Raw genomic sequence first — 25,169 nt, forward strand, 5'->3', positions numbered from 1 at the left:
TGCACCAGGCTTGATTTGCAGAACGGTAGCATGGTGGTTAGCATAAATGCTTCACAGCTCCAGGGTCCCAGGTTCAATTCCCGGCTGGGTCACTGTCTGTGTGGAGTCTGCACGTCCTCCCCGTGTGTGCGTGGGTTTCCTCCGGGTGCTCCGGTTTCCTCCCACAGTCCAACGATGTGCGGGTTAGGTGGATTGGCCATGCTAAATTGCCCGTAGTGTCCTAAAAAGTAAGATTAAGGGGTTGTTGGGTTACGGGTATAGGGTGGATACGTGGGTTTGAGTAGGGTGATCATTGCTCGGCACAACATCAAGGGCCTGTTCTGTGCTGTTCTGTTCTATAGAACAGAGAGGTTGCAAAACTCTTTTAAAGCTGTTTTACTGGCTCTGACAGTGAATGTGTTGGTCTCCCTTGCTGATAGTTTAAAGCCTCAAACTTATTTTCAAAAGATTGCACATTTGTTTGGTTAATATTGCATATATCTTGTATCATGGGGTGATAAATAAAATCAAATCAAATATGGTGACCCAATAAATTTGCCCCAGCATGGAAATCTTGTTGAACAACTCTGAACTGATGTCATCCACAAGTGGATTTTTGTGACTTTATCACAGGACATGTTGGTAAATAATAGGTAAGAGCATGCTTTGTAACACCGCGAGGGTGGCAATATATATGCTAAAAGTAAATATTGAACTGTACTCTTTCATATAGAGCAGACATGCAGTCAATATTTTTTTAACCAAATTTATGATTTTACATCTGTTACAGTATTTCTGCAGGAATTGTGCTAGAAGGACAATAGGTCAGCATCTAACATGTTAAAAATATAATAAAAGTTCAGAAAACAAATGAACTGATCATGTAAATCTGTTATGCTTAGATCTGTAGCCAAATAAACACCACCAAGGCCATTCTCTGACCTTTGATGAACATGGCAGGGTGTGAACAGACTGTCAGAACCTTCAGCAGGGAGTTATTTATCTGAAGAGCTTTACTTAAGAAGAAATGTTTCTGTACGAACTGAACAAGGTCTTGTACGACATAACCCAACTATATAGCAAGGAACAAGAGCAAAATCTCATTTCAAAGTCAAATGCCAAGTTAAACAGGTTAAGCGTCAAATTCAATTTGTGAATATAACACTTGCAGATCCAACAGTCACCGAATGACTTTCTATTTACGAATTATGGTGTAAACAGGGATGAACATCTGTGGTGTCAGTCATCTATTAGAAAGTATCTAACTGGCATCTTGTAGAGCACGTGTTACATTGCACATTTCCAAAGTCAAAGTGTATGAAATTTAAATGATCCAAATATGAAAATAAATACCCCTGAGGAGGAGAACTCAGAAAATGGGATTGAAAATCTCTTCTGACATTACACCTCAAACTGTTATATATTCATCGGTCAAACTCTGAGCATGTCTGTTACAAACTCAGCCACTCGGGAATTGTTTGTGTTTTCCACTGGATCTAAAGGGATTTAATAAAACACACAACAAGGTACTGGGAGAAAATCATATTCATTCCTATCACTGGATTATAACTCACTATATCATCAGCATACTGGATGCTTACCAAAAGATGACTAAGGGAGCTGACTTGTGCCAATCTTGTGCCCATCTCTCAATCAGCTGTAAATTACCTCCAGATTAACAAAGATTCTGGTAAACAAACCCCTCCCTCATTCTCCCACAAGATTGAAAGGAAATCCAATATAATAATTTACTCGTCCAAAATTGGTGAGTTGCTGCAGTGCCTCTTGTAGATGGTGCACACTGCTACCACTGTGAGTTGGTGATGGGGAGACTGGGCTGCTTTGTCTGGAATGGTGTCAAGCTCCTTGAATGTTATTGGAGTTGCACTCATCCAGGCATGTGGAGAGTATTCCATCACATCTTGTAGATGGCGGGCAGGCTCTGGGAAGTCAGGAGGTGAGTTTGCCTCAGAATTCGCAGCCTCTGACTTGCTATTGTAGCCACAGTATTTATATGATGGGTCCAGTTCAATTTATTGCTAATGGTATTCCTCAGGATGTTGAAAGTGGGGGATTTAGCGATGGTAATGCCATTGCATATCAAGGGGAGATGATTATTGCTGGCACTTGTGTGATACATTGCTACTTGCCACTTTATCAGCCCAATCCTGAATGTTGTCCAGGTCTTGTTGTATATGGACACAGACTGCTTCAGTATCTGAGGAGTTGCGAATGTTACTGAACCTTGCATAATTATCAGCTTCATCTTCCAGTTATTTGTTTAACTGCCCACCATCATTCACGATTGGATGTGGCTGGACTGCAGAGCTTTGATTTGAGCTAGATAAAAGCAAATTACGGCGGATGCTGGAATCTGAAACAAAAACAGAAAATACTGGACAATCTCAGCAGGTCTGACAGCATCTGTGAAGAGAGAAGGGAGCTAATGTTTTGAGTCTGGATGACTCCGTCAAAGCTCTAATCTGAGCCATTGGTTGTAGGATTATCTCTGACTTTCACATGTTACTTCCACTATTTGAAATGCAAGTAGTCTTGTGTTATGTCCTCACTCTGCTGACCTCATTTTTAAAGTTTGCTGATGCTGGTCCTGAGGTGTCCTTTTGCACTCTTCATTGATCCCCTGCCTCAATGTTAATTGTAGAGGGATATGCTGGACTACAAGGTTGCTGATTGTGATTGAATACAATTCTGTTGTTGCTGATTGCCCACAGTCTCATGGATGCCCAGTTTTGAGCTACTGGATGTGTTTGAAGTAATAATGTCAGACAGCACGCTGGAGGGTATCCTCAATGTGAAGAGGAAACTTTGGTTCGTAAATTCCTCAGAGTGGCAATCTCTGGCAGATTGCCACTCTTGATGGACTACCCCACCTTCAGACGACAGAACCCCTGTTTTGCCCAACACTCAGAGCTGGGTGTGAGAACCGCAACAGTGAAGCGCAGCCCCGACTACATTGGCATGGAGTGATTGGGGCGCAGAGAGGTAAGAAAAGCCCCTGTTTTACAGCATCAGCTGCTACAAAGGAGGTGTTTAAAGGGACAATTTAGACGGAAAAGGTAGATTTCAATGGTAGACCGGGGAGTAAGGGGGGCCAGGTTGGGTCGGACAGAGAAGGGAGGGGTGTGGGACCAAGAGAAGGGAGGGGTGTCGGACTAGGAGAAGGAGTGGGGCTCTCGGGCCAGGGAAAGCGGTGGGGGGGGTGGGGGGGGGGGGGTAGCGGTCGGATTTGGAGGGGCACTGGTCCAGGAAGCATGGGGTGGTCATGAGGGGAGGGGCAGAAAGGGCAGAGAGAAGGTTGGGTGGGTCAAGGGGGGGGGGGGGGTCAGATGACACATTGTCTTTTACTTTTCCGTAGCCATTTGGTACCTGATTATTGTGAATCTGGAGTCCTTTGTAGGCCAGACCAGGTAAGAATGGCAGATTTTCTTCCCAAAAGGTGATCCAGATGTTTTGTTTCACGACAATCAATGATAATTTCATGTTGCGTTTAGTAAGACTTAAAAAAAGATTTTAAAAATCTGGAATTATGTAATTGAATTGAAATTCCATCAGCTGCCATGGCAGATTAGGTGGATTGGCCATGATAAATTGCCCATAGTGTCCAAAATTGCCCTTAGTGTTGGGTGGGGTTACTGGGTTATGGGGATAGGGTGGAGGTGTTGACCTTGGGTAGGGTGCTCTATCCAAGAGCCGGTGCAGACTCGATGGGCCGAATGGCCTCCTTCTGCACTGTAAATTCTATGATATGATGTGAAACAATGTCCCATGGGTATTGACCTTGGCCTCTGGATTACTTGTCCAGTAACAACACCACTGTGCAGCTGTCCCTCCACTCTCCAAGAGCAAGGGCAATAGACCATGGGAACACCGCCACCTGCAAGTTCCCCTCCAAGTCACACCATCTTGCCTTGGAAATACAGTAGTCCCCCGTTATACCGTGCTCCGCGGTTCGCGATATACGGCGGGGGGGGGGGGCTTATGGACCCCAACTGTCAGCTTCCCTCTCCGGATCAAAGTGAGCCGGCCGCTGAAATTGACACTGCCGGCTGATTGGAGGGAGAGCAGCCGGCAGTGTCAACTTCAGCGGCCGGCTGATTGTTTCAGTGAGAGAGCAGCTTCCCTCTCCGGATCAAAGTGAGCCGGCTGCTGAAATTGACACTGCCGGCTGCTCTCTCCCTCCAATCAGCCGGCAGCGTCAATTTCAGCGGCCGGCTCACTTTGATCCGGAGAGGGAAACTGCTCTCTCACTGAAACAATCAGCCGGCCGCTGAAATTGACACTGCCGGCTGCTCTCTCCCTCCAATCCAACTTTTAAGTTGTTAAAAATGCAGCAGTGCTTGTTTTAATTAGATCCACGATGGGGGTTTTAAATTTATTTAAAAATCTATGCATGCGCTTCCCATTGTGAGTCTATGGGGGTCTGACCTCTCCCCCCGCCCCCCGTAGACTCACAATGGGAAGCGCATGCATAGATTTTTAAATAAATTTAAAACCCCCATCGTGGATATCCGCGGCTCGGATGCAACGCGGGTGGCTGTCTTGGACCCCAACACCCGCGTTATAAAGGGGGACTACTGTATATCACCGTTCCTTCTCTGTCGCTAGATCAAAACCTGGAACTCCCTCCTTGTGGGTGCATAACAATACATGGACTGCAGTAATTCAAGAAGGCATGTCACTACCCTCTTCTCAGAACAACAAGGAATGGCCAATATATTGTGCTCTTGCCAGAACGGCCCACATCCCACAAACAACTAAAATAGAATGTGGGAAAGCAGACCGATGTACACCAGGGCGGGCGCACACAGTACAACTTTACACACCAACTGAAATCACAAACATAGCTCATATTGGCCATTGAAGGTAGTGGCCAGAATTCTCTGGTCATTGGGATTTTCTGTTCCCACCGGCAGCACACCACCTCCCACGGGTTTCCCCATGGCATGTCTTCAATGGGAAATTCCACTGACAAGCAGCGGGAGTAGAGAATCATGCTGCCAGTGAATGGCGCACCACTGAGATACATGTGGGTGGGGGACCGGAGAACCGAGCCCAGTGCCTCTAGCCTCTACAATGTAGCATCCGATGTGGCCTTTGCTAACGAAACCATTGGTGAAATTCAATTTCCTTATTTATATCTGTTGAAATTATGGCAATATTGCTGTACTATACCACTGAAGGTTGTTTTTAGAAGGGCAGCACTGTAGCATTGTGGATAGCACAATTGCTTCACAGCTCCAGGGTCCCAGGTTCGATTCCGGCTTGGGTCACTGTCTGTGCGGAGCCTGCACATCCTCCCCATGTATGCGTGGGTTTCCTCCGGGTGCTCCGGTTTCCTCCCACAGTCCAAAGATGTGCAGGTTATGTGGAGTGGCCATGATAAATTGCCCTTAGTGTCCAATCTTGCCCTCAGTGTTGGGTGGGATTACTGGGTATGGGGATAGGGTGGAGGTGTTGACCTTGGGTAAGATGCTCTTTCCAAGAGCCGGTGCAGACTCGATGGGCCGAATGGCCTCCTTCTGCACTGTAAATTCTATTAAATGGTAATTAGGATCATTGAGATTACTGCAACATCTGCAATAATTTCAAAAGAGGAAGCAGAGTGAGATTCAGTATCGTAGTTTTGTGTCTCCCATTCCTTGGATGTGTAGCAGATCCCTGAGAAGGGTTCACTCACTCTAACTTAGTGAGACCTTTGCACTGTTTGATACTTCAGTGAGCCAGCTGCCTATTTGAGGTGTCCTTCAGTAGTTATAAACACCTAACTTGGAACTGATTCCTAAACATGTTCTAAACATTCACAAATGTTGGGAGAGCAACACGCTGGACAGAATGATACCTTCAGCCCAATAGCTGCCATGGGAAGAGTTTCCGGTTGCACATATTGAAATGAATGGCATGTAATGGAGGCCCAAGTGGGCAGGGTGAGGAGCAGAGACACCAGGTTGCCCTCCTTCTCACCAGGCCAGGGAAGGGGATGGGTCAGTAAATAGATCCCCTGTCGGCACTCAGTAAGGGAACATGTGTAAATTGGAAACTCTGGAAATTGGGAAGCAAAGTAAATAATAATAAATTAGGAAAACGAAATAAGCCATCACCAAGGTTGTCATGTTTACAAGTCAGTTCACTTGACGATTCCATATGGTGATGATTCAGATGCCGGAGATCAACCGTTAGTCCTGCAGTCTGTTTACTAAACCAGTGTGACCCCCATACACATGCAGAGAATCAGAAACATTCATTCACAAATGTTTACTTCGTCATAATATTGCTTCCTGAAATGCTACAGTGCAATGCTGAAGATCCGTTCAGATGAAGTGTAGACAGCTAATGAGGACAAGGTGATTTTTTTTCTGAAACTGAAGGATGGCTCAGACATCTGGAAAACCAGAATTCCTGCACAACTTAGGTGATTTTCAGGAATGTTGTAAAATGCCATTGCCATTCAACAGGGATATGACAGGAACATGGGCATTGATATTGCATTGCCCATTACATTTCTGAAATGTAATGAAGTGGCCTGCTGTTCGGTCGTAACATTTTGAGTTTGAAATCAACGGGCAAACAAATTGGTCTATTTGCTTTCATTTGGGGTAAATATTTATTGCAGGAACTTTTTTTTTATTAAACAAGGACTTTTCCTCCAAGGAGCAAGGCAATGACAACGATAAATTTCCAATCTGGGAAATATCTATCTGGTCACTCGCCATTTTAGTATTCAGGCTAGCACTTTGTACAGTTTGAACAAGTTGACCTGAATTTTCTGGCTCCTCCCGTCGGGGGGGGGGGGGGGGGGGGGGGGGGGGGGGGGGGGGGCGGGGGGGGGCCTTCCTGTTCCGCTGAAGTGAATGGATGTTTGAAAGGACAGCCGCATTTTTTTCCAGTCCTGCCCCACCGTGACGGGACTGGAAAATTCTGCCCAGCAGCCTTTTCCTGTTCAAAAGAAAAAGTCTTAATACTTCACAATATGGCGATCCTATCTTGGGTTTGATTTGCCATTTGTTAGACTGAGATAAAGGGCAATTGGAGCTGGCGTTGAGCCAAGCAAATGCCAGCGTGTCTTAACCGATGGCAACCTCCAAAATGATTGGTGACAGCAACAAAGTGGCAGCAATTAACTCTGCAAAATATTTTGAAGGAAGGAAATTTAGATGAACATGAGAAGAACAGAATAGACTATGACACTATCAAATTGAAATCAGTAGGAGAGAGAAAAACATAGGGAGAAAGCCAATAGACAAAGTACAATTCCATTACTTACACCTCTTTCTCAATTCTGAATCCGTCATTTTGCAGATTATTAAGAGTCAAAGAAAACAAACTGAAATCAGCTCAGAGGAACATGACTGATTTTTCATCTGGCTGTCTCTTTTGTCTTCATTTCTCGCCCATGGTTGAAATTTGTTGTTATACATTTAGTTTTTTCCAAGCCCTGCACCATTTCACAACTAATAACCCAACATAGGCTGGAATAATTGTACGTCTCCAATTTGTGACAAATGTAGCTCTAAATTATAATATGGTTACCATGTCAAGATTCACTTCAAAGTGTTTGTGACAATGTAGTTCTGTACTGAAGCCTGTTAAGAGGTGAGAATGGTTCATGAAATGTGATGCCTATCTCTCGGTAAAAGGGGTCCTGAACTTGGTGAACGTTTTTATTGTTGGTACTTTTTGTAGGGGTGTTAACACAATGCTTATCAACCCACAAGTTATGAAAGTAAAGTTAAAGGTTGGCGAGGGGACTGGGGTGGAGGGGAGCATGTGGGGATTCCTGGAATATTGCCCCAGGGAAGATAAAAAGGCAGAACCACCCAAACGTGGCACCTCTGCCCACCTGTCCCATGCTAATTAGATGCCATCCCATTGATTCCACAAGCGCTGCCAGGGGAAGTACCCGAGGGCATCATTGGATGCAATCCTAGGCTAAGCAGCCAAGAAATTTTTGGATGCATGTTTGTAGCAATATCGCAGCATTTGTATCTCTGCACCGAGTTGGTAAATGTATTGCAATAACTTTGTAGGCTTTTAGGGGTTAACAAAATTAAACTGAAATCGGCTCAGAGGAAGCTGACACATTCTTTGTCTAGTCGCATTTTGTTTCTTTCTTTCTTCCCTTTTCTTCTTTTTCCACCCATGTTTGAAAATTGTTTTTCTACCTTTTGGTTTTTCCAAGCCTTGCACTGTTTCTTAGCCAATAGGGATTTAAAAAAATCTCCTATGCCAGCGTTTTGAAGTTGGGGCAGGAACACCTTAGCCAATCCTCAGCTAAATTTTCATTTTTTCTTCCATTGTGAAGAAACAAGCAGAGGCTCACTACCTACTCAAAAAATATCCAAGACCAGAACCTCGTAATGCAGAAAGGAATCGACAAACAAACGTCTGGTGCAGAGATTTCATTCAAAAATCTTGATCAGGATTCATCAGACCATGTTTGTGTTCACGAGTATTGTGTTCAGTTTTTGTCTCCTTACCTGAGAAAGAACGTACTGGCGCTGGAGGGTGTACAGAGGAGATTCACTAGGTTACACAGAACGTAGAAAAATACAGCACCGAACAGGCCCTTTGGCCCACGATGTTGTGCCGAACTTTTGTCCTAGATTAAGAACAAATGAATCTACACCCCATCATTCTACATAATCCATGTACCTATCCAATAGCCACTTGAAGGTCCCTCATGTTTCTGACTCAACTACTTCCACAGGCAGTGCATTCCATGCCCCCACTACTCTCTGGGTAAAGAACCTACCTCTGACATCCCCCGATATCTTCCATCATTCACCTTAAATTTATGTCCCCTTGTAATGGTTTGTTCCACCCGGGGAAAAAGTCTCTGACTGTCTACTCTATCTATTCCCCATATCATCTTATAAACCTCTATCAAGTCGCCCCTCATCCTTCTCCGTTCCAATGAGAAAAGGCCGAGCACCCTCAACCTTTCCTCGTAAGACCTACTCTCCATTCCAGGCAACATCCTGGTAAATCTCCTTTGCACCTTTTCCAAAACTTCCACATCCTTCCTAAAATGAGGCGACCAGACCTGCACACAGTACTCCAAATGTGGCCTCACCAAGGTTTTTTACAGCTGCATCATCACCTCACGGCTCTTAAATTCAATCCCTCTGCTAATGAATGCTAGCACACCATAGGCCTTCTTCACAGCTCTATCCACTTGAGTGGCAACTTTCAAAGATCTATGAACATAGACCCCAAGATCTCTCTGCTCCTCCACATTGCCAAGAACCCTACCGTTAACCCTGTATTCCGCATTCATATTTGTCCTTCCAAAATGGGCACCCTCACACTTTTCAGGGTTAAACTCCATCTGCCACTTCTCAGCCCAGCTCTACATCCTATCTATGTCTCTTTGCAGCCGACAACAGCCCTCCTCACTATCCACAACTCCACCAATCTTCGTATTGTCTGCAAATTTACTGACCCACCCTCAACTCCCTCATCCAAGTCATTAATGAAAATCACAAACAGCAGAGGACCCAGAACTGATCCCTGCGGTACGCCACTGGTAACTGGGCTCCAGGCTGAATATTTGCCACCACCACCACTCTGACTTCAATCGGTTAGCCAGTTCATTATCCAACTGACCAAATTTCCCACTATCCCATGCCTCCTTATTTTCTGCGTACGCCTACCATGGGGAACTTTATCAAATGCCTTACTAAAATCCATGTACACCACATCCACTGCTTTACCTTCATCCATGTGCTTGGTCACCTCCTCAAAGAATTCAAAAAGACTTGTGAGGCAATTCCTACCCCTCACAAATCTGTGCTGACTATCCCTAATCAAGCAGTGTCTTTCCAGATGTTCAGAAATCCTATCCCTCAGTACCCTTTCCATTACTTTGCCTACCACCAAAGTAAGACTAACTGGTCTGTAATTCCCCAGGGTTATCCCTATTCCCTTTTTTGAACAGGGGCACGACATTCGCCACTCTCCAATCCTCTGGTACCACCCCTGTTGACAGTGAGGACGAAAAGATCATTGCCAACGGCTCTGCAATCTCATCTCTTGCTTCCCATAGAATCCTTGGATATATCCTGTCAGGCCCGGGGGACTTGTCTATCCTCAAGTTTTTCAAAATGCCCAACACATCTTCCTTCCCAACAAGTATCTCCTTGAGCTTACCAGTCTGTTTCACTCTGTCCTCTCCATCAATACGGCCCCTCTCCTTCGTAAATACTCTCATTCATGAAAATGAAATGAAAAATGAAAATGAAATGAAAATCGCTTATTGTCATGAGTAGGCTTCAATGAAGTTACTGTGAAAATCCCCTAGTCGCCACATTCCGGCGCCTGTCCGGGGAGGCTGGTACGGGAATCGAACCGTGCTGCTGGCCTGCTTGGTCTGCTTTAAAAGCCAGTGATTTAGCCCAGTAAGCTAAACCAGCCCCTGGTTAATCCCAGAGTTGAGGGGTTGGATTATGAGGAGAGGTTGAGTAGACTGGGACTGTACTCGTTGGAATTTAGAAAAATGCGGGGGGATCTTATTGAAACATATAATATTATGAAGGAAATAGATAGGATAGATGTGGGGAGATTGTTTCCACTGATGGGTGAAAGCAGAACTAGGAAGCATATCCTCAAAATAAGGGGAAGTAGATTTAGGACTGAGTTTAGGAGCAACTTCTTCACCCAAAGGGTTGTGAATCTATGGAATTCCCTGCCCAGTGAAGCAGTTGAGGCTCCTTCATTAAATGTTTCCAAGATAAACATAGATAGTTTTTTGAAGAATAAAGGGTTATAGTGTTCGGGCAGGAAAGTGGTGTTGAGTCCACAAAAGATCAGCCACGATCTCATTGAATGGCGGAGCAGGCTTGAGGGGCCAGATGGCCTACTGCTGCTCCTAGTTCTTATGTTTGTGTTCCCTATTCGCTGCTTGTTGACTTCCATATTGCCAAATTATAAGCAAATGCTTTCAGTTACATACTGCTGTGTGGATCACTTTTGCTCAGCTGCTATCTTCAAAAAGATTGAGTTACTGAAGAGATTTTAGTAAAAGCTCCAAATACAGTGAACCAAAAAACCAACAAGGTTATTGAAGTGGATTGAATAAATGCCTGGACTAAAATGGTTCAGGATGACCTGGCATTAAGCATCAAATGTTACAGAGGTAGAGTCCATACGTTCCATTAGAAAGTAGTTATTTGAAAAAGGGACAAACTAAAATGTTGGAATTGAGCAGGAGATTTGATTATTCTAAATGCCTAGGTGAAAAAGAAAGATGAGGGCAGATTTGATGGTACAGGTGACCTGTTTCTATGATGTAGTGTCCTATCATTGTACAGAAATTTGAAATTATGCCAAGCAATCTGCCATCTTTTTGGGTTGACAAGAACAGCATTAAATAAGCCTCCGAATGGCGAGTGTTAACGTTAAGAAGGTTCAGTAAGTTCATCACCGCTTTGACTGCAAGACAGGCATCACATTTCATGAACCATTTTCATCTCTTAACCGGCTTCATTACAGAATTGCTCACAGACAACTTGTGCTGAAACCTGACATGGGAATTAGATTATATTTAGCACCTACATTTGTCACAGATTTGACAAATGGGTTAAAGGTACTGGGCAATGAAAATTGGAAATGAGGGGTGGGGTGACTGTTTATTAACAGTGGGCGGATTTCTCCACCTGGCGATGCCGCAAAGGCGAACTGTGATCGAGCGGAGATTCGGACATCCGGCCAAAATGAGGTCCGTGCCTGGCGCTGAATCGACTGTCATCTCCAGACCTTTGGTTGTGGCGATAACGAGGTTTGCGCCCGGCACCAGCAGCAGCTTGCAAAACCATCATTTGCCTGCATTTAAATGTGATTAGCGGGTTGGACACTTCACTACTCTGCCATTCCGCGATGCTCCACTCCTCTTAGGCAGAGGTCTAGCAGATGTGAATTACTACAAGCATTTATAAACGTGGACTGGGCACCATGGCTTTGGAGGCGGGGCAACTGGCTAAAAGAAACACTGAAAAACGGTTGAAAACTTCCGGGCTTGCTGGCGATGGCTGCCCGGACCGGGGGCAGTAGCTGGTAGTGACTTGGTGCTATGTCCATGGACTTGGGGTGTCCCCCTTGGGATCGGGGTAGCTTAGCTCAGACCACCATTTTTGCAATCTGTCTTCTAAACACATCCTTTGGTGCTACCTACAGGCTACTGGCTGCTCACACTGCTGAGTGCTGCCTGTGTCCTTTTAAATGCTCAGAAGGCCTCTGGTCATATGAGAGCCCACCGAGATCGCCCATCTAGACACGCTCGTACCCCAGCTGTATCATCAGGATCCCACCAGGTGTTGGCAGTCTTCAGAATTTCTGCCGCATTGCAGAGGAAGCAGGGGATCAGCAGAGTTCACCCCACCTGCGTCGTGGCCTTTGGAACCCTCCCTGGTTCTCTGCCCCTCTCAGAGCAGAGGACTCGCCATTTTTCCCCATCCCTCCGGATCACCAGCTGTCACTTGCCAGGCAGTGTTCCAGAAGGCAGGTTTGAGTCTGCGGCCCATGCTGGGGAAGAGATTGTCCCTCCGCTCCTCACTGGCATGGAGCTGTGGGATGCCATCGTTGATGCATCACAGCTGCCATCCCCACCCTCCGCCAGCACAGAGACTCACACCTTGGTGGGCAACAATAGTGGTCAGGCATCTGGGGAAGAGTTGAGAAGAGTAAGTATACAAAATACGTCTTCGGATATATTACAGACTTACTGGAAGAATGCACATATCTTCAGATGAAAAAAGCCTCTGAAAAGAAAAATTTAATTAACTGTGTGTAGATTGGGGAGAAATATGAACATCAAGATGATAGAATGTAAATCTATTGAACATGTTCACGAAAGAACAGTTGATACCAAATTAGTCATGAGACTAATGCCAGGTTAAGAGGGTATTTTGATTGAATTCGCTATGAAACAGCTCATGAAAGTGATTAGGACCAGTGAGAAGGCATAAGAGTGAATAATATTGACAAGAATGAGAAGAGAAGTTATAAAATGAAACAAAAGCAGAGCAAAAAAATGATAAGGAAGGCACGGTAGCATAGTGGTTAGCATAAATGCTTCACAGCTCCAGGGTCCCAGGTTCGATTCCAGCTTGGGTCACTGTCTGTGCGGAGTCTGCACGTCCTCCCCGTGTGTTGGTTGTTGGTTTGGCTCAGTTGGCTGGACAGCTGGTTTGTGATGCAGGCCTGACTGACAGCATGGGTTCAATTCCTATACTGGCTGAGGTAATTCATGGAGGCCCCACCATTCCCTTCAGCTGAGGTGTGGTGATTCTCAGGTTAAATCACCACCAGTCAGTCTCCCCCGCAAAGGCGAAAGCAATTAATGGTCATTTGGTACTAAAACTATATTACACTTATTTGTAGTGGAAAGTTGTGTGTGGAATCAGAGGAGATAGGGGAAGCATTAAATGGATATTTTTCGTCAGTGTTTACACTGGAGAAAGACAATGTTGTCGAGGAGAACACTCAGGTTCAGTCGACCAGGCTAGATGGAATTGAGGTTCAAAAGGAGGAGGTGTTAGCAATTTTAGAAAATGTCAAAATAGATAAGTACCCTGGGCCAGATGGGATTTATCCTAGGATTCTCTGGGCAGCCAGGGAGGAGATTGCAGAGCCTTTGTCCTTGATCTTTATGTCGTCTTTGTCGACAGGAATAGTGCCGGAAGACTGGAGGATAGCAAATGTTGTCCCCTTGTACAAGAAGGGGAGTAGAGACAACCCTGGTAATTATAGACCTGTGAGCCTTACTTCGGTTGTGGGTAAAATGTTGGAAAAGGTTATAAGAGATAGGGTTTATAATCATCTTGAAAAGAACAAGTTGATTAGCGATACTCAACACGGTTTTGTGAAGGGTAGGTCATGTCTCACAAACCTTATTGAGTTTTTTGAGAAGGTGACCAAACAGGTGGATCAGGGTAAAGCTGTTGATGTGGTGTATATGGATTTCAGTAAGGCGTTTGATAAGGTTCCCCACGGTAGGCTATTGCAGAAAATAAGGAAGTATGGAATTGAAGGTGATTTAGCGGTTTGGATCAGTAATTGGCTAGCTGAAAGAAGACAGAGGGTGGTGGTTGATGGCAAATGTTCATCCTGGAGTTCAGTTACAAGTGGTGTACCGCAAGGATCTGTTTTGGGGCCACTGCTGTTTGTCATTTTTATAAATGACCTGGAAGAGGGTGTAGAAGGATGGGTTAGTAAATTTGCAGATGACACGAAGGTCGGTGGAATTGTGGATAGTGCTGAAGGATGTTATAGGATACAGAGGGACATAGATAAGCTGCAGAGCTGGGCTGAGAGGTGGCAGATGGAGTTTAATGCGGAAAAGTGTGAGGTGGTTCACTTTGGAAGGAGTAACAGGAATGCAGAGTACTGGGCTAATGGCAAGATTCTTGGTAGTGTAGATGAACAGAGAGATCTCGGCATCCAGGTACATAAATCCCTGAAAGTTGTCACCCAGGTTAATAGGGCTGTTAAGAAGGCATATGGTGTGCTAGCCTTTATAAGCAGGGGGATTGAGTTTCGGAACCACAAGGTCATGCTGCAGCTGTACATAACTCTGGTGCGGCCACACCTGGAGTACTGCGTGCAGTTCTGGTCACCACATTATAGGAAGGATGTGGAAGCTTTGGAAAGGGTTCAGAGGAGATTTACTAGGATGTTACCTGGTATGGAGGGAAGGTCTTACGAGGAAAGGCTCAGGGAATTGAGGTTGTTTTCGTTAGAGAGGAGAAGGCTGAGAGGTGACTTAATAGAGACATATAAGATAGTCAGAGGGTTAGATAGGGTGGACAGTGAGAGTCTTTTTCCTCGGATGGTGATGACCAACACGAGGGGGCATAGCTTTAAATTGAGGGGTGAGAGATATAGGACAGATGTCAGAGGCAGTTTCTTTACTCAGAGAGTAGTAGGGGTGTGGAACGCCCTGCCTGCAATAGTAGTAGACTCGCCAACTTTAAGGGCATTTAAGTGGTCACTGGATAGACATATGGATAAAATGGAATAGTGTAGGTCAGATAGGCTTCAGATGGTTTCACAGGTCGGCGCAACATCAAGGGCCGAAGGGCCCATACTGCGCTGTAGTGTTCTATGTTCTATGTTCTATGTGTGCGTGGGTTTCCCCCAGGTGCTCCGGTTTCCTCCCACAGTCCAAAGATGTGCAGGTTAGGTGGATTGGCCATGCTAAATTGCCCGTAGTGTCCTAAAAAGTAAGGTTAAGGGGGAGTTGTTGGGTTACGGGTATAGGGTGGATACGTGAGTTTGAGTAGGGTGATCATTGCTCGGAACAACATCGAGGGCCGAAGGGCCTGTTCTGTGCTGTACTGTTCTATCTTAAGGCATTTTTTTAAAGTTCTTGCAGGTGAAATTAATGACAGTAACAATAATTATATTACAGCAAGAAATAGATTTCTGGAAAAAATAGTTTTAGTTATGACTGAAAGAGCATCTTCTATGTGTTTCATGGCTTCAGAACATCATCCCAAAATATTTCCCAGTCAGTGAATTAGTAGTTATTGTTATGTTGGCAAATATTAGTTTGCAGACAGAAAGATCTTCCAAACAGCAAAGAGATAAATGATGAATCTGGCAGAAGAATCATGTTGGCTAGCAGATTGAGAGAGTTCCCTATTTTTATTTTTCACATCTGTTTGAACGAATGAGATCTCAGTACGACATTGACGCTCTTGTGTCCCAGAGTGGAACTCAAAACTTCTGACTTGGCACCAAATGCCAAAACTGAAAGGAATGACACTTGGCTCAGTGAAAGAAAATGACATAGGGGAAACCTAAATGAATATTTCACTTTTGTAATAATAATCATAATCTTTATTAGTGTCACTAGTAGGTTGGGGGTTTTGAGGGATAGTTTTTTTAAAGGAAAGAGGAGGTGGTGGACAGGAAAGGCAGTGTCCATAGCTCAGGAAATCACCAGCAATATCTTTCATGGGGTTTCCCCTTCCAGCATTCAGCATGGTATTTATTTTAAAGATTTCTATTTTTCGACCTGCTGAACCACTCGGGCCTCCAGCCTGTCTTGGGAGGGCCACAGCCCCAGGTGGCGCTTCTGAGCTGCCTGCTCTCTGATTGGGCTGGTGGATTTTAGGGGCTGGTTGCTGCCCTGAATAGAATGGCAGCCCTGGCGACAGCCACTAATTGGCTACCACCTGAAAAATTCAGGTTCTCGTGCATGTTCCCGATACGCATTTCCTCCCAATGTTCGGCCATTCATGTGATTGGTAAAATGCTGCCCCATAAATCCACTGTAGTAAGTTGCTGATTCCTACATCTATGTGCATCACAAAGAGATGTGTAAAAAGCCTCTGTCATAGGCAGCCTGTAAAATAAAAGACATCTTGATATTCAGATGAGAATGGAGAAAAGTGACCATGAAAGACCATCAAAGTTGGAACTGGTTTGTAACAAAACAACTGTAACCTTTTTCAGAAGAAAAGTTTTAGAGCGTATTGATGACAATGACCAGACACATGAGAGGTGTTCGCATAAAGCAAGAGACAAATAGGGCTCAATTTTAACTTGCTGCAGTGAGTTTTGAATGGGTTAAAATTGGGCCCCATAATGTCTTTTGCATCCGTAAAGTGCAGCATGATTTCCTTTGTATAAAAACTTGTAAGAAGGTTGGTGTATCTTTAAACATCTTTAAACATAGGGGCTGGTTTAGCTCGAGGGGCTGGTTTAGCTCAGGGGCTGGTTTAGCTCACTGAGCTAAATCGCTGGCTTTTAAAGCAGACCAAGCAGGCCAGCAGCACGGTTCGCTTCCCGTACCAGCCTCCCTGACAGGCGCCGGAATGTGGTGACTAGGGGCTTTTCACAGTAACTTCATTGAAGCCTACTCGTGACAAGTGATTTTCATTTAATCTGAGATGGCTTCACTTTCTACATAATAGTATTCACTTGTACTTCTTTTTATTCAATCTTAAGGCAGAAGTTTTTGAATTTAAAAAACTTGTGCTGGTGAGCTCTACACAAACAGCAAACTACTTAGTTAACATTGTCAGGGGATAGCAGCTGAACTACAAACTGACGGTGCAGTATGGCATTGACCATTCTGTGCCTTAATCACGTATGATTGGATAACAGCCTGTAATTCAAGAGGCTGCTAAATCTTCTAAATCTTAAAAGAATGCTATTTTCTGTAGAACCATTACCTGAAACTGGATCAGACTACCCCAAAACCCGCTTTGCTTCTCTGAAAGGGATAATGTCAGAATAGAAAAAGAATAGACCAATTGTAGCAGCTCGGAATAGCTCTGTCTGAACTTTTATCTATTTATAACTTTGATTGTTAACCTTTTCATTAATTGTACGTTTATGTACCACTTCCTGATGAGGCAATGTCAGCCTGACTCAGTTAGTGGCAATGTCATCTCTTGAATCAATGGTTTTTAGTTTCTCGTCAAACCATGGTACATCATTGAGGCTGGTGCTCCATGTGGTACTTATGAGGCGACACTGTGTTGCTGAAAAGAGAGACATGTTGCTGAAGTTTTTCATCTTACACTGATCAGGACAAACACGAAAATGCCAAATTTTAAACAAACAATCACAACAAGTAATACCACAGGAGAAAATTGTGCTGATGGGTTGGCAAGTGGACCCTGATTGGCTGAGGAATTACCATGGAGAAAGCAATCGGGAAATACAGGCTCACCAAGTTCTGAGGTCTTTCAAAAGAACACAATGCTTGAACTTGGGTGGGGGGGGGGGTGATTCTCCGAGCGGCGGGACGGAGAACCGCCGCAACCACGCCACGACGCCCCGACGCCGGCGCGCAATTCTACGAGGTGCAGAGAATCGGCGCCATTTGCGCCGGCGCATTTGGCACGCCGCCGGCCTCGGGCCATTGGAATCGGCGGGGCCGCCAAGTCTCCGGCCTGAATGGGACAGAGTCCCGCCGGCGCCATGCACCCCTGGTCGCTGCCGGCGGGAACTCTACGGGAACGCTCGGGGGACAGCCTGTGGCGGGGGAGGGGGGCACCTTCACTGGTGGGGGGCCTCCAAAGGGGTCTGGCTTGCGATCGGGGCTCACTGATCGGCGGGCCGGCCTCTCCCCCCCCCCCCCCCTCCCCCGTGCCTATATTCCGCCGCGGCTGGCCCCTAAACACCGACCCTATGTTGGGTCGGGGCCGGCGTGCATAAGAAGTTCCCCACGCATGCACAGGATGGTGCGGCCCAACTGCGCATGCGCAGGATAGAGCAGGCCTAACTGCGCATGCGCGGGTTGGCGCAGTGCCCATTTGGCGCCGTGTATGGAGGCTGGAGCGGCGTGAACCGAATAGGTCATGCCCGGGCCTTGTCCACACTTGGCCGCCATATCGGAGGATCTCCCCCATGGTACTCTTGTTTGCAGAGAGCAGGTCCCTGTGTATGAATGTGTATCGCTTCTAACAAGCGCAAATGTTACCCGGGAGCTTGGTGGACTGTTGCTTTCTCCAGGCAATTTATTTCATGGCAGGCAGGAACAGCGAAGCGGCAGGAGCAAAAAGCCAGAAACTGGCTTGTATTAAATCAAATTGCAATTTGATTTTTGCAAAATTCAAATCCCAATAGTGGGTTAATGGCTTCCCGCTGACTGGTGGCATGAACGCCATTTGCATTCCTTTGCATCTCGCGAGCGTTCCTTAAAACAGCTGCTCGCCGGTATTCCTTCAAGCCTTTCAATCTTGCAGGATGAAAGCGTGACGTTATATCGATCTAAAACCCGATTGATAAAGAGCTGTGCGCACAAGGCGGTCCTCAGATCGCAAGAGACTTTGAGGTGAGTGTCACAAAGCCGACCTGCCATGGTGCTGTGTACTTCTGATGCGCTGTTCACCACTTTGACGTGGGTTCCTGCACTCCATCTCTATCTTCATGGATACCATTGTGATGCTGGATCCATGAACCCTCCTGTGTCACCAAGTCAGATCAGTGCAGAACTAGGGATTGGGGATACATGGGCCCCTTATCTATCCTACACCAGTGTCTGTCTGGACAGAATTGTGGTGTGAGACTTATGCAGCCAACGCAACAAAGGTCCAAAGTTCGACCAATGGTGGAGTGTGAGGTGAAGGTGCAGGGGGAGGGGGGGGGGAAGAGGGTCGGGGCAGAGTGGCCTGACAAAGGGGGCAATGTGGAAGGAGGGCTGTGGAAGGAGGGAGGGGGGTAGGGCGAAGGCTAACAACGGCAGGTCGAGCTGCAGAGGTGGATGAAGAAGGTGAACAATGGAAGGCAGAGAGAAGGCCGAAGGAAGGGAAGCTGCATGTAAATCTCAAAAATATAGGGGGTTCCAAGGGATACCACGCCGTTTAGTCGATGGGGATGCACAAAGAACCCAGATGTGCTGGCTGGCAGTCCAAGTGGTGCATAGGCAGGTGCTGGGCTCGGGGGGGTGGGGGGGGGGTTGAAGAAAGACTTCTTCTTGAGTCTACTAGCCTTTTCTCTCTGGGCATCCTGCACAGTCTGGTGAAAACAGGTGGGACTGGAGAGTGTGACATGAGTGTACTGTACTGATATTTAAATATGGTGCCAGGACCTTTGAGCTCTCCAGCTGATAAAGGACAGATGAATCAGATGCTGGCCTATCAGCTGATTTGGAGGAGAACTCGCTTGTGCATAATTAATGAGGTTGCATGCGCAAAATCTGGAGCCAGATCCCGCCATTCAGGCCAATGGGAAAGGCTGCACTGAAGCTGCCCGCTCTCGCACTTAGTCTCGAAAACAGAGGATTCCACCCAAAATGGTCACAATTGGTATTCACGTTACTCCTGTTCGTGGATGTGATACACATAAACCAGGTGCAGCTCCATAAAACACTGAATCAAAGATTGAAAGATAACCATCGGCAACTTTTAAAAAAACATCAGCGATAATTTGCTGCAGTCAAATCTTTGTTGTTTAGTTTCTGCATCCTTGCAGCTGACAGGTGAATGGATAAGGATCATGTCAGCAAAGGACTGTCACATAAAAATAAACCATTCTATAAGTTGGAGGCGCCTTTCATTGTGGGTTCCAAATCATAGATACTGGATCTGCTGTCAGTATCATTGCAGAAGGCGACAGTTCATGCTGTTTAGCAAACAGCAGAAACATTCTTCGACATAACCCGTTACCTGAGTATTTAAAATGTGAGAAAATGCTAGTTGAAGAATTTCTAAATACAGGTACTCCAGGCCAAGATATCTGTTCACGGATCGTGTTGGTAAACTGCGCAGCGAACCCCTGGTGCGTTATGGCTGTTTTATGCCTGAGACACTAACCTGATTTAAATGGGTGGGCCAGGAAGTGCCATTGACCTGACCTCGCTCTCACCCTCCAGCCCATAAGTTAAGAAGAGCAGATTCTTCGGGAGCATTGTCTGGAGTAGATTGGCTCATGGAGGGCAGTTACTGTTCCCATTGAGTCGCTTAGCACTGTGATGTATCAGAGTATTTGTCACTGCGCGCTTCCCTTCCAGAACTCAGCAATAAGGTGGATTTGCCGGGTTACATAACTGTTTTCCCATTTTAATGATGAAATATCCAGAAGAAGCGGATTTCCATTTTTCAGATCTAACACGGTGCCAGAACTACCTGAAGTTGTGTTTGTTATATTGGCAGGATGAATTTCAGCAGTTGAGCTATGAAGGAAAACTCATTCAGCAGGAACTAAACATGCAGAATGCACTTTCAGACAAGTAAAGGCTGTAATTATAATGCTGTCCTGATGATGTGCAGTATCTACCATGGGTGGATTTTGTTTCACTGGAATGATAATGTGATTGTAATTATAATTTAGTGTAGATTATATATCATTATTATGTTCAGAAGAGATCCGCATGGTATCAGGGGCTGTTTAGCTCACTGGGTTAAATCGCTGGCTTTGAAAGCAGACCAAGACAAGCCAGCAGCACGGTTCGATTCCCGTAACAGTCTCCCCGAACAGGCGCCGGAATGTGGCGACTAGGGGCTTTTCACAGTAACTCCATTTGAAGCCTACTCGTGACAATAAGCGATTTTCATTTTTCATTCATCATGGGTTTGAACTTGGTATCCTGTGAGATGGACGAGGGTGAGAAAATATTTATGTGTAACTATGGGGCAGTCTACAAACTGGAATTAGAGTTCTTGATTGTCCTGATGATCAATTTGGATTTGTTTTGTTTATTATTCCAGCGCTAAAGAGCCCAGCCGCATTCCATGAGCAGAGGAAAAGTCTGGAAAGAGCCAAGGTACGGACACCCAAGATGTGGATGGCAAACTCAGGAATAGTTTTGTGTGTTATCAATTCAAAATGGTGATTCAGAGAATTGGATTTCACTGGATTGCATCGCTACAAGCCATTCGGGGAAGCCAGTCCCTGCCAGTGTCCAGGCGCCATTGGAGTTCCTCCCATTTTACCTTATCTAAATCAATCAGCGTAATCCTCTATTTCCCTCTCGCCCGCATGATTATCCAGCTTCCCCTTAGATGCATTTATATTATTCACTCCAGCCACTCCCTGCGGTAGTGAGTCCTACATTCTCATCACCCCTTGGGTAAAGAAGTTTCTTCTGAATTCCTGATTGGATTTCTTGATGAGTTGCAGGGGCAGAAAAATAATTCTAGCTCAGCTTGAATAAAAACCAAACACTGCACATGCTGGAAATCGGAAATAAAAAGATAAAACGCTGGAAAATCTCCGCAGGTCTGGCAGAGAGAAAGTAACAACGTTAGCGTTTCAAGTCCACCGAAGAAGAGCCACATTGGTCTCAAAAAGTAACTGCTGCTCCCACCACAGATGTTTCATAGAATTTACAGTGCAGAAGGAGGCCATTCGGCCCATCAAGTCTGCACCGGCTCTTGGAAAGAGCGCCCTACCCAAGGTCAACACCTCCACCCTATCTCCACAACCCAGTAACCCCACCCAACACTAAGGGCAATTTTGGACACTAAGGGCAATTTATCATGGCCAATCCACCTGACCTGCACATCTTTGGACTGTGGGAGGAAACCGGAGCACCCGGAGGAAACCCACGCACACGCGGGGAGGATGTGCAGACAGTGACCCAAGCCGGAATCGAACCTGGGACCCTGGAGCTGTGAAGCCATTGTGCTATCCACAATGCTACCGTGTTGTCAGAGCTGCTGAGATTTCCAGCATTTTCAATTTTTATTTCAAGCTAAGCCTGCGTCCTAAGTTTTTTTTTATTCATTCAGGGGACGTGAGTATCGCTGGCTGAACCAGCATTTATTGCCCATCCTTATTACCCTTGAGTTGACTGGTTTGCTGGGTCACATTGTTGTGAGTCCAGAGTCACATCTAGGCCACATTAGGTAAGATTGGCAGATTTCCTGACTTAAAGGACAAATCAACCAGATGTTTTTTTACGACATTGGTTTCCTGGTCATCCTTAGACTTCTAACTCCAGATTTCTATTGAATTCAGATTTCACCCGCTGCCATGGTGATCCTCCATAAGGTTCTCCGGAGACACTTGGTCTTTGGATTACCAGTCCAGGGACAACACCACCATGCCACTGCCTCCCCTTAAATGTTTTTCAAAGTAAAAAAATACTTTGCAAGCAGTTATATTGTCAAATTAAAACTAAATCCTAACCCCTATATTAGTTCAGAAATTGTATTATTCCAATCAAGGGTTAAATATGGAACTCGGCATGAGGTTATACACAACTTCATGTCAGAGATGTTGTAACGATTATAACCTCACTATTTCATTACCTGTCCAGCGCCAGCTTGATTTCAAATCAGTTCTCGTAATGCAATGACTGTGCAAAGAACAGATAAGGAATTCTGAGATGTGTGAAGCCTTGCTGATCAAAAATGTGTTGCATGTTGTACAAAATAATGTATTTTGTGTTTGTTCAAAGCATTTTTAAGAAGTTACTGCTTGAGTACTGCTAGTTCATATGCTGCAGGAACCTGAATAAAATAGCCACTGAATTGCATAACTAATCAGTAAAATAACCCAATTAGTCCATAACTATAATGGCTAGTTTCAGTGCTATTTATTTGTATGGGATCAATTAAATAACCAATAAACTAAACGAGGGAGACAGATATATAAAGAAAGCCTTGCCTGAGACAGAGTAAAGGGGACAGTGATTGATTTGTTTTCTGGTAGAGTCCACTCAGTGACTAAAAGGTATGAGTACCAACTCTTGTTGTAAACAAAGAATTGGACAGTTCACAGCCCAACATTTAGTTCACTGTGCAGAGCTAAGTAGCTTCAGAATGCTGAAGAAAATCAGTCGCAAAGCAAGATAAACCAACATTTGGAGCCGATTGTTAAATATGAGTCAAAGTTAAAAAGATAAAAGCTGTTTAATCTACCTACTGTATAGATACTTTAAACTGTAATATTCTCTGTACACTTGACTGTCCACCAACATTTTTATTAGCCAGAAAACTTCAATCTTGTCACCTGGACTGTGTGTTTTCTTATGTTTCTGTCAATCGAGCTATGCAAGCTCATGGTTCCCAGCAAGCTTTCATTGCCTATTTATTAATATTGTCAAATCTGTTTGTGGAGCATTTTGATTTAAAATTATCTTTCAGTGCTCTTGTATTTGTAGGCTACTTTCAATTCGTGGAGGTACAATGTCTCAAAAGTCTTGTAATATTTGTGTCAAAATGGTTGAGCATGACAGAAATTAGTATTTTGAAACACTGTCCAAATTTCCATCCTTAATTGTTTTCAAACTTTTCCCCTTGGTAGCTGCACATTTCTGTAAGGAGCATTGGCATATTTATTCCTTTTTTCCTTGGTGATGATGACTTTCTCCCCTTTCTGTGAATGCAGTGTTTTTTTTCTTGGATTCTGTACATTTGAAAATTCCTCTTCTGGTGCTCTGGCTTGCATTGCTGGTTTCATTATTTGTTGAGCCCCGTTTCACCTCAGGGTAATCTCTACCCTAACCCACTCCTCTCATTTCTTCAGCTGTTTCTGGACACAACAATTGTCATTCTTTTGCATTAATATTTGTGCTGATAATTCATTGGTGGTGCAGTATTCAGAAGGGTGAACGCTTGTCCTGATTACAAGTTTCAGGACTTCCAGGTTGTGACCACGTGATGGTCATAATATCAGATTTATCACTGGTCGTACCAAATTCATCAAGTTTACTTTGGGATTTCTGCCAGTTGAATAAAACCCATATGTCAGGAGTCATGTCATTAATATGGAAGCATTCCAATGCACCTAATGCCAACTGCAAGACACCGTAAAATGGGAGTGAGCATCGGAAAACAATTTAATTGGAAAAGAGAATAATTAATCAGTTGATCGTGACCCTTAATTAGCTCACATTTCAGGTTGCTTCATCTGAATTGAGGACAGTTGCAGTACAAAACCTCAATATATGTTTGTGGTCAGTTAGATATGAAGTGGATATACATTTTGTTCCTTTTTTCTTTTTGCAGCCAAGTGTAAAATATGAGATAAATAGGGAAAATGTGTAGAAAGCTGACATCTTTTTGAGCCATATGGTCATTGGTACAAGCAATGGAGATAAGAATTGAGGGAGCTGGATAACCCTCCGAGAATTTATTTTTGAGCTTCAAATGTATGAACTATTTGGGATTATGTGAAGAGTTTAGAACTGCACAGATAGACAAACAACTAACAAATTAGCATATGCAGTGTTATGAATTGAGGTGAATTGAGATATTATTGGGAACACCAAATTAATTAAAAAGATTATTTAAATTGGCTTCTCGTAAAGTGAGTGAGGGCATAGGGGAAAGGTCTGGGCGGGTTTCAATGTCTGGATGTTCAAAAGCAATGCATTTAATTGTGCCATGTGCTTTAAAATATACATCTAGGTATCGAGGAAGTGCAGCTACTGAATTAACTTTTGCTGTTCCAACCTGGTGCACTGCTTTTACCCAAAAAGTGTAAGGTCAGTTTTCTCAGTCCTTTCTCGTAGCTCATCCTAAAAAGGATATGGATGAAGGAGAAGTTGTATTAAGGATTTACAATGATGCCAGGACAAAGAAACTATAAACTATCAGGATGGGCTGAGCAGGCTGGAGCTCTTTTCTCAGTTGAAAAGAGAGTATTAATCCATTGATATAACCTCCCTTCAAATTAATTCAGATGAAATGTACAGTTGATGTTTATAACAGCCAAGTAGAAGTTTGATTGTGTTCAGTTGAGAAAGAAGTGGTTTTCCATTTTATTCCCCT

General features: G+C 44.7%; 1 protein-coding gene across 7 annotated transcripts in view; it reads left to right on the forward strand.

Moving 5' to 3' along the window:
- Positions 1-25,169, forward strand: part of myocd (myocardin) — a 448,440-nt gene that overhangs the window by 345,437 nt on the left and 77,834 nt on the right. For all 7 annotated transcript variants that reach the window (XM_038776977.1, XM_038776982.1, XM_038776981.1 and 4 more), the window contains one exon: positions 21,159-21,214. In XM_038776977.1, coding sequence (XP_038632905.1) covers positions 21,159-21,214 — 56 coding nt within the window. The remainder of the gene's footprint in view (positions 1-21,158; positions 21,215-25,169) is intronic.

The sequence above is a fragment of the Scyliorhinus canicula genome, chromosome 18, assembly GCF_902713615.1.
Source record: "Scyliorhinus canicula chromosome 18, sScyCan1.1, whole genome shotgun sequence".
Classification (NCBI taxonomy): Eukaryota; Metazoa; Chordata; class Chondrichthyes; order Carcharhiniformes; family Scyliorhinidae; genus Scyliorhinus; species Scyliorhinus canicula.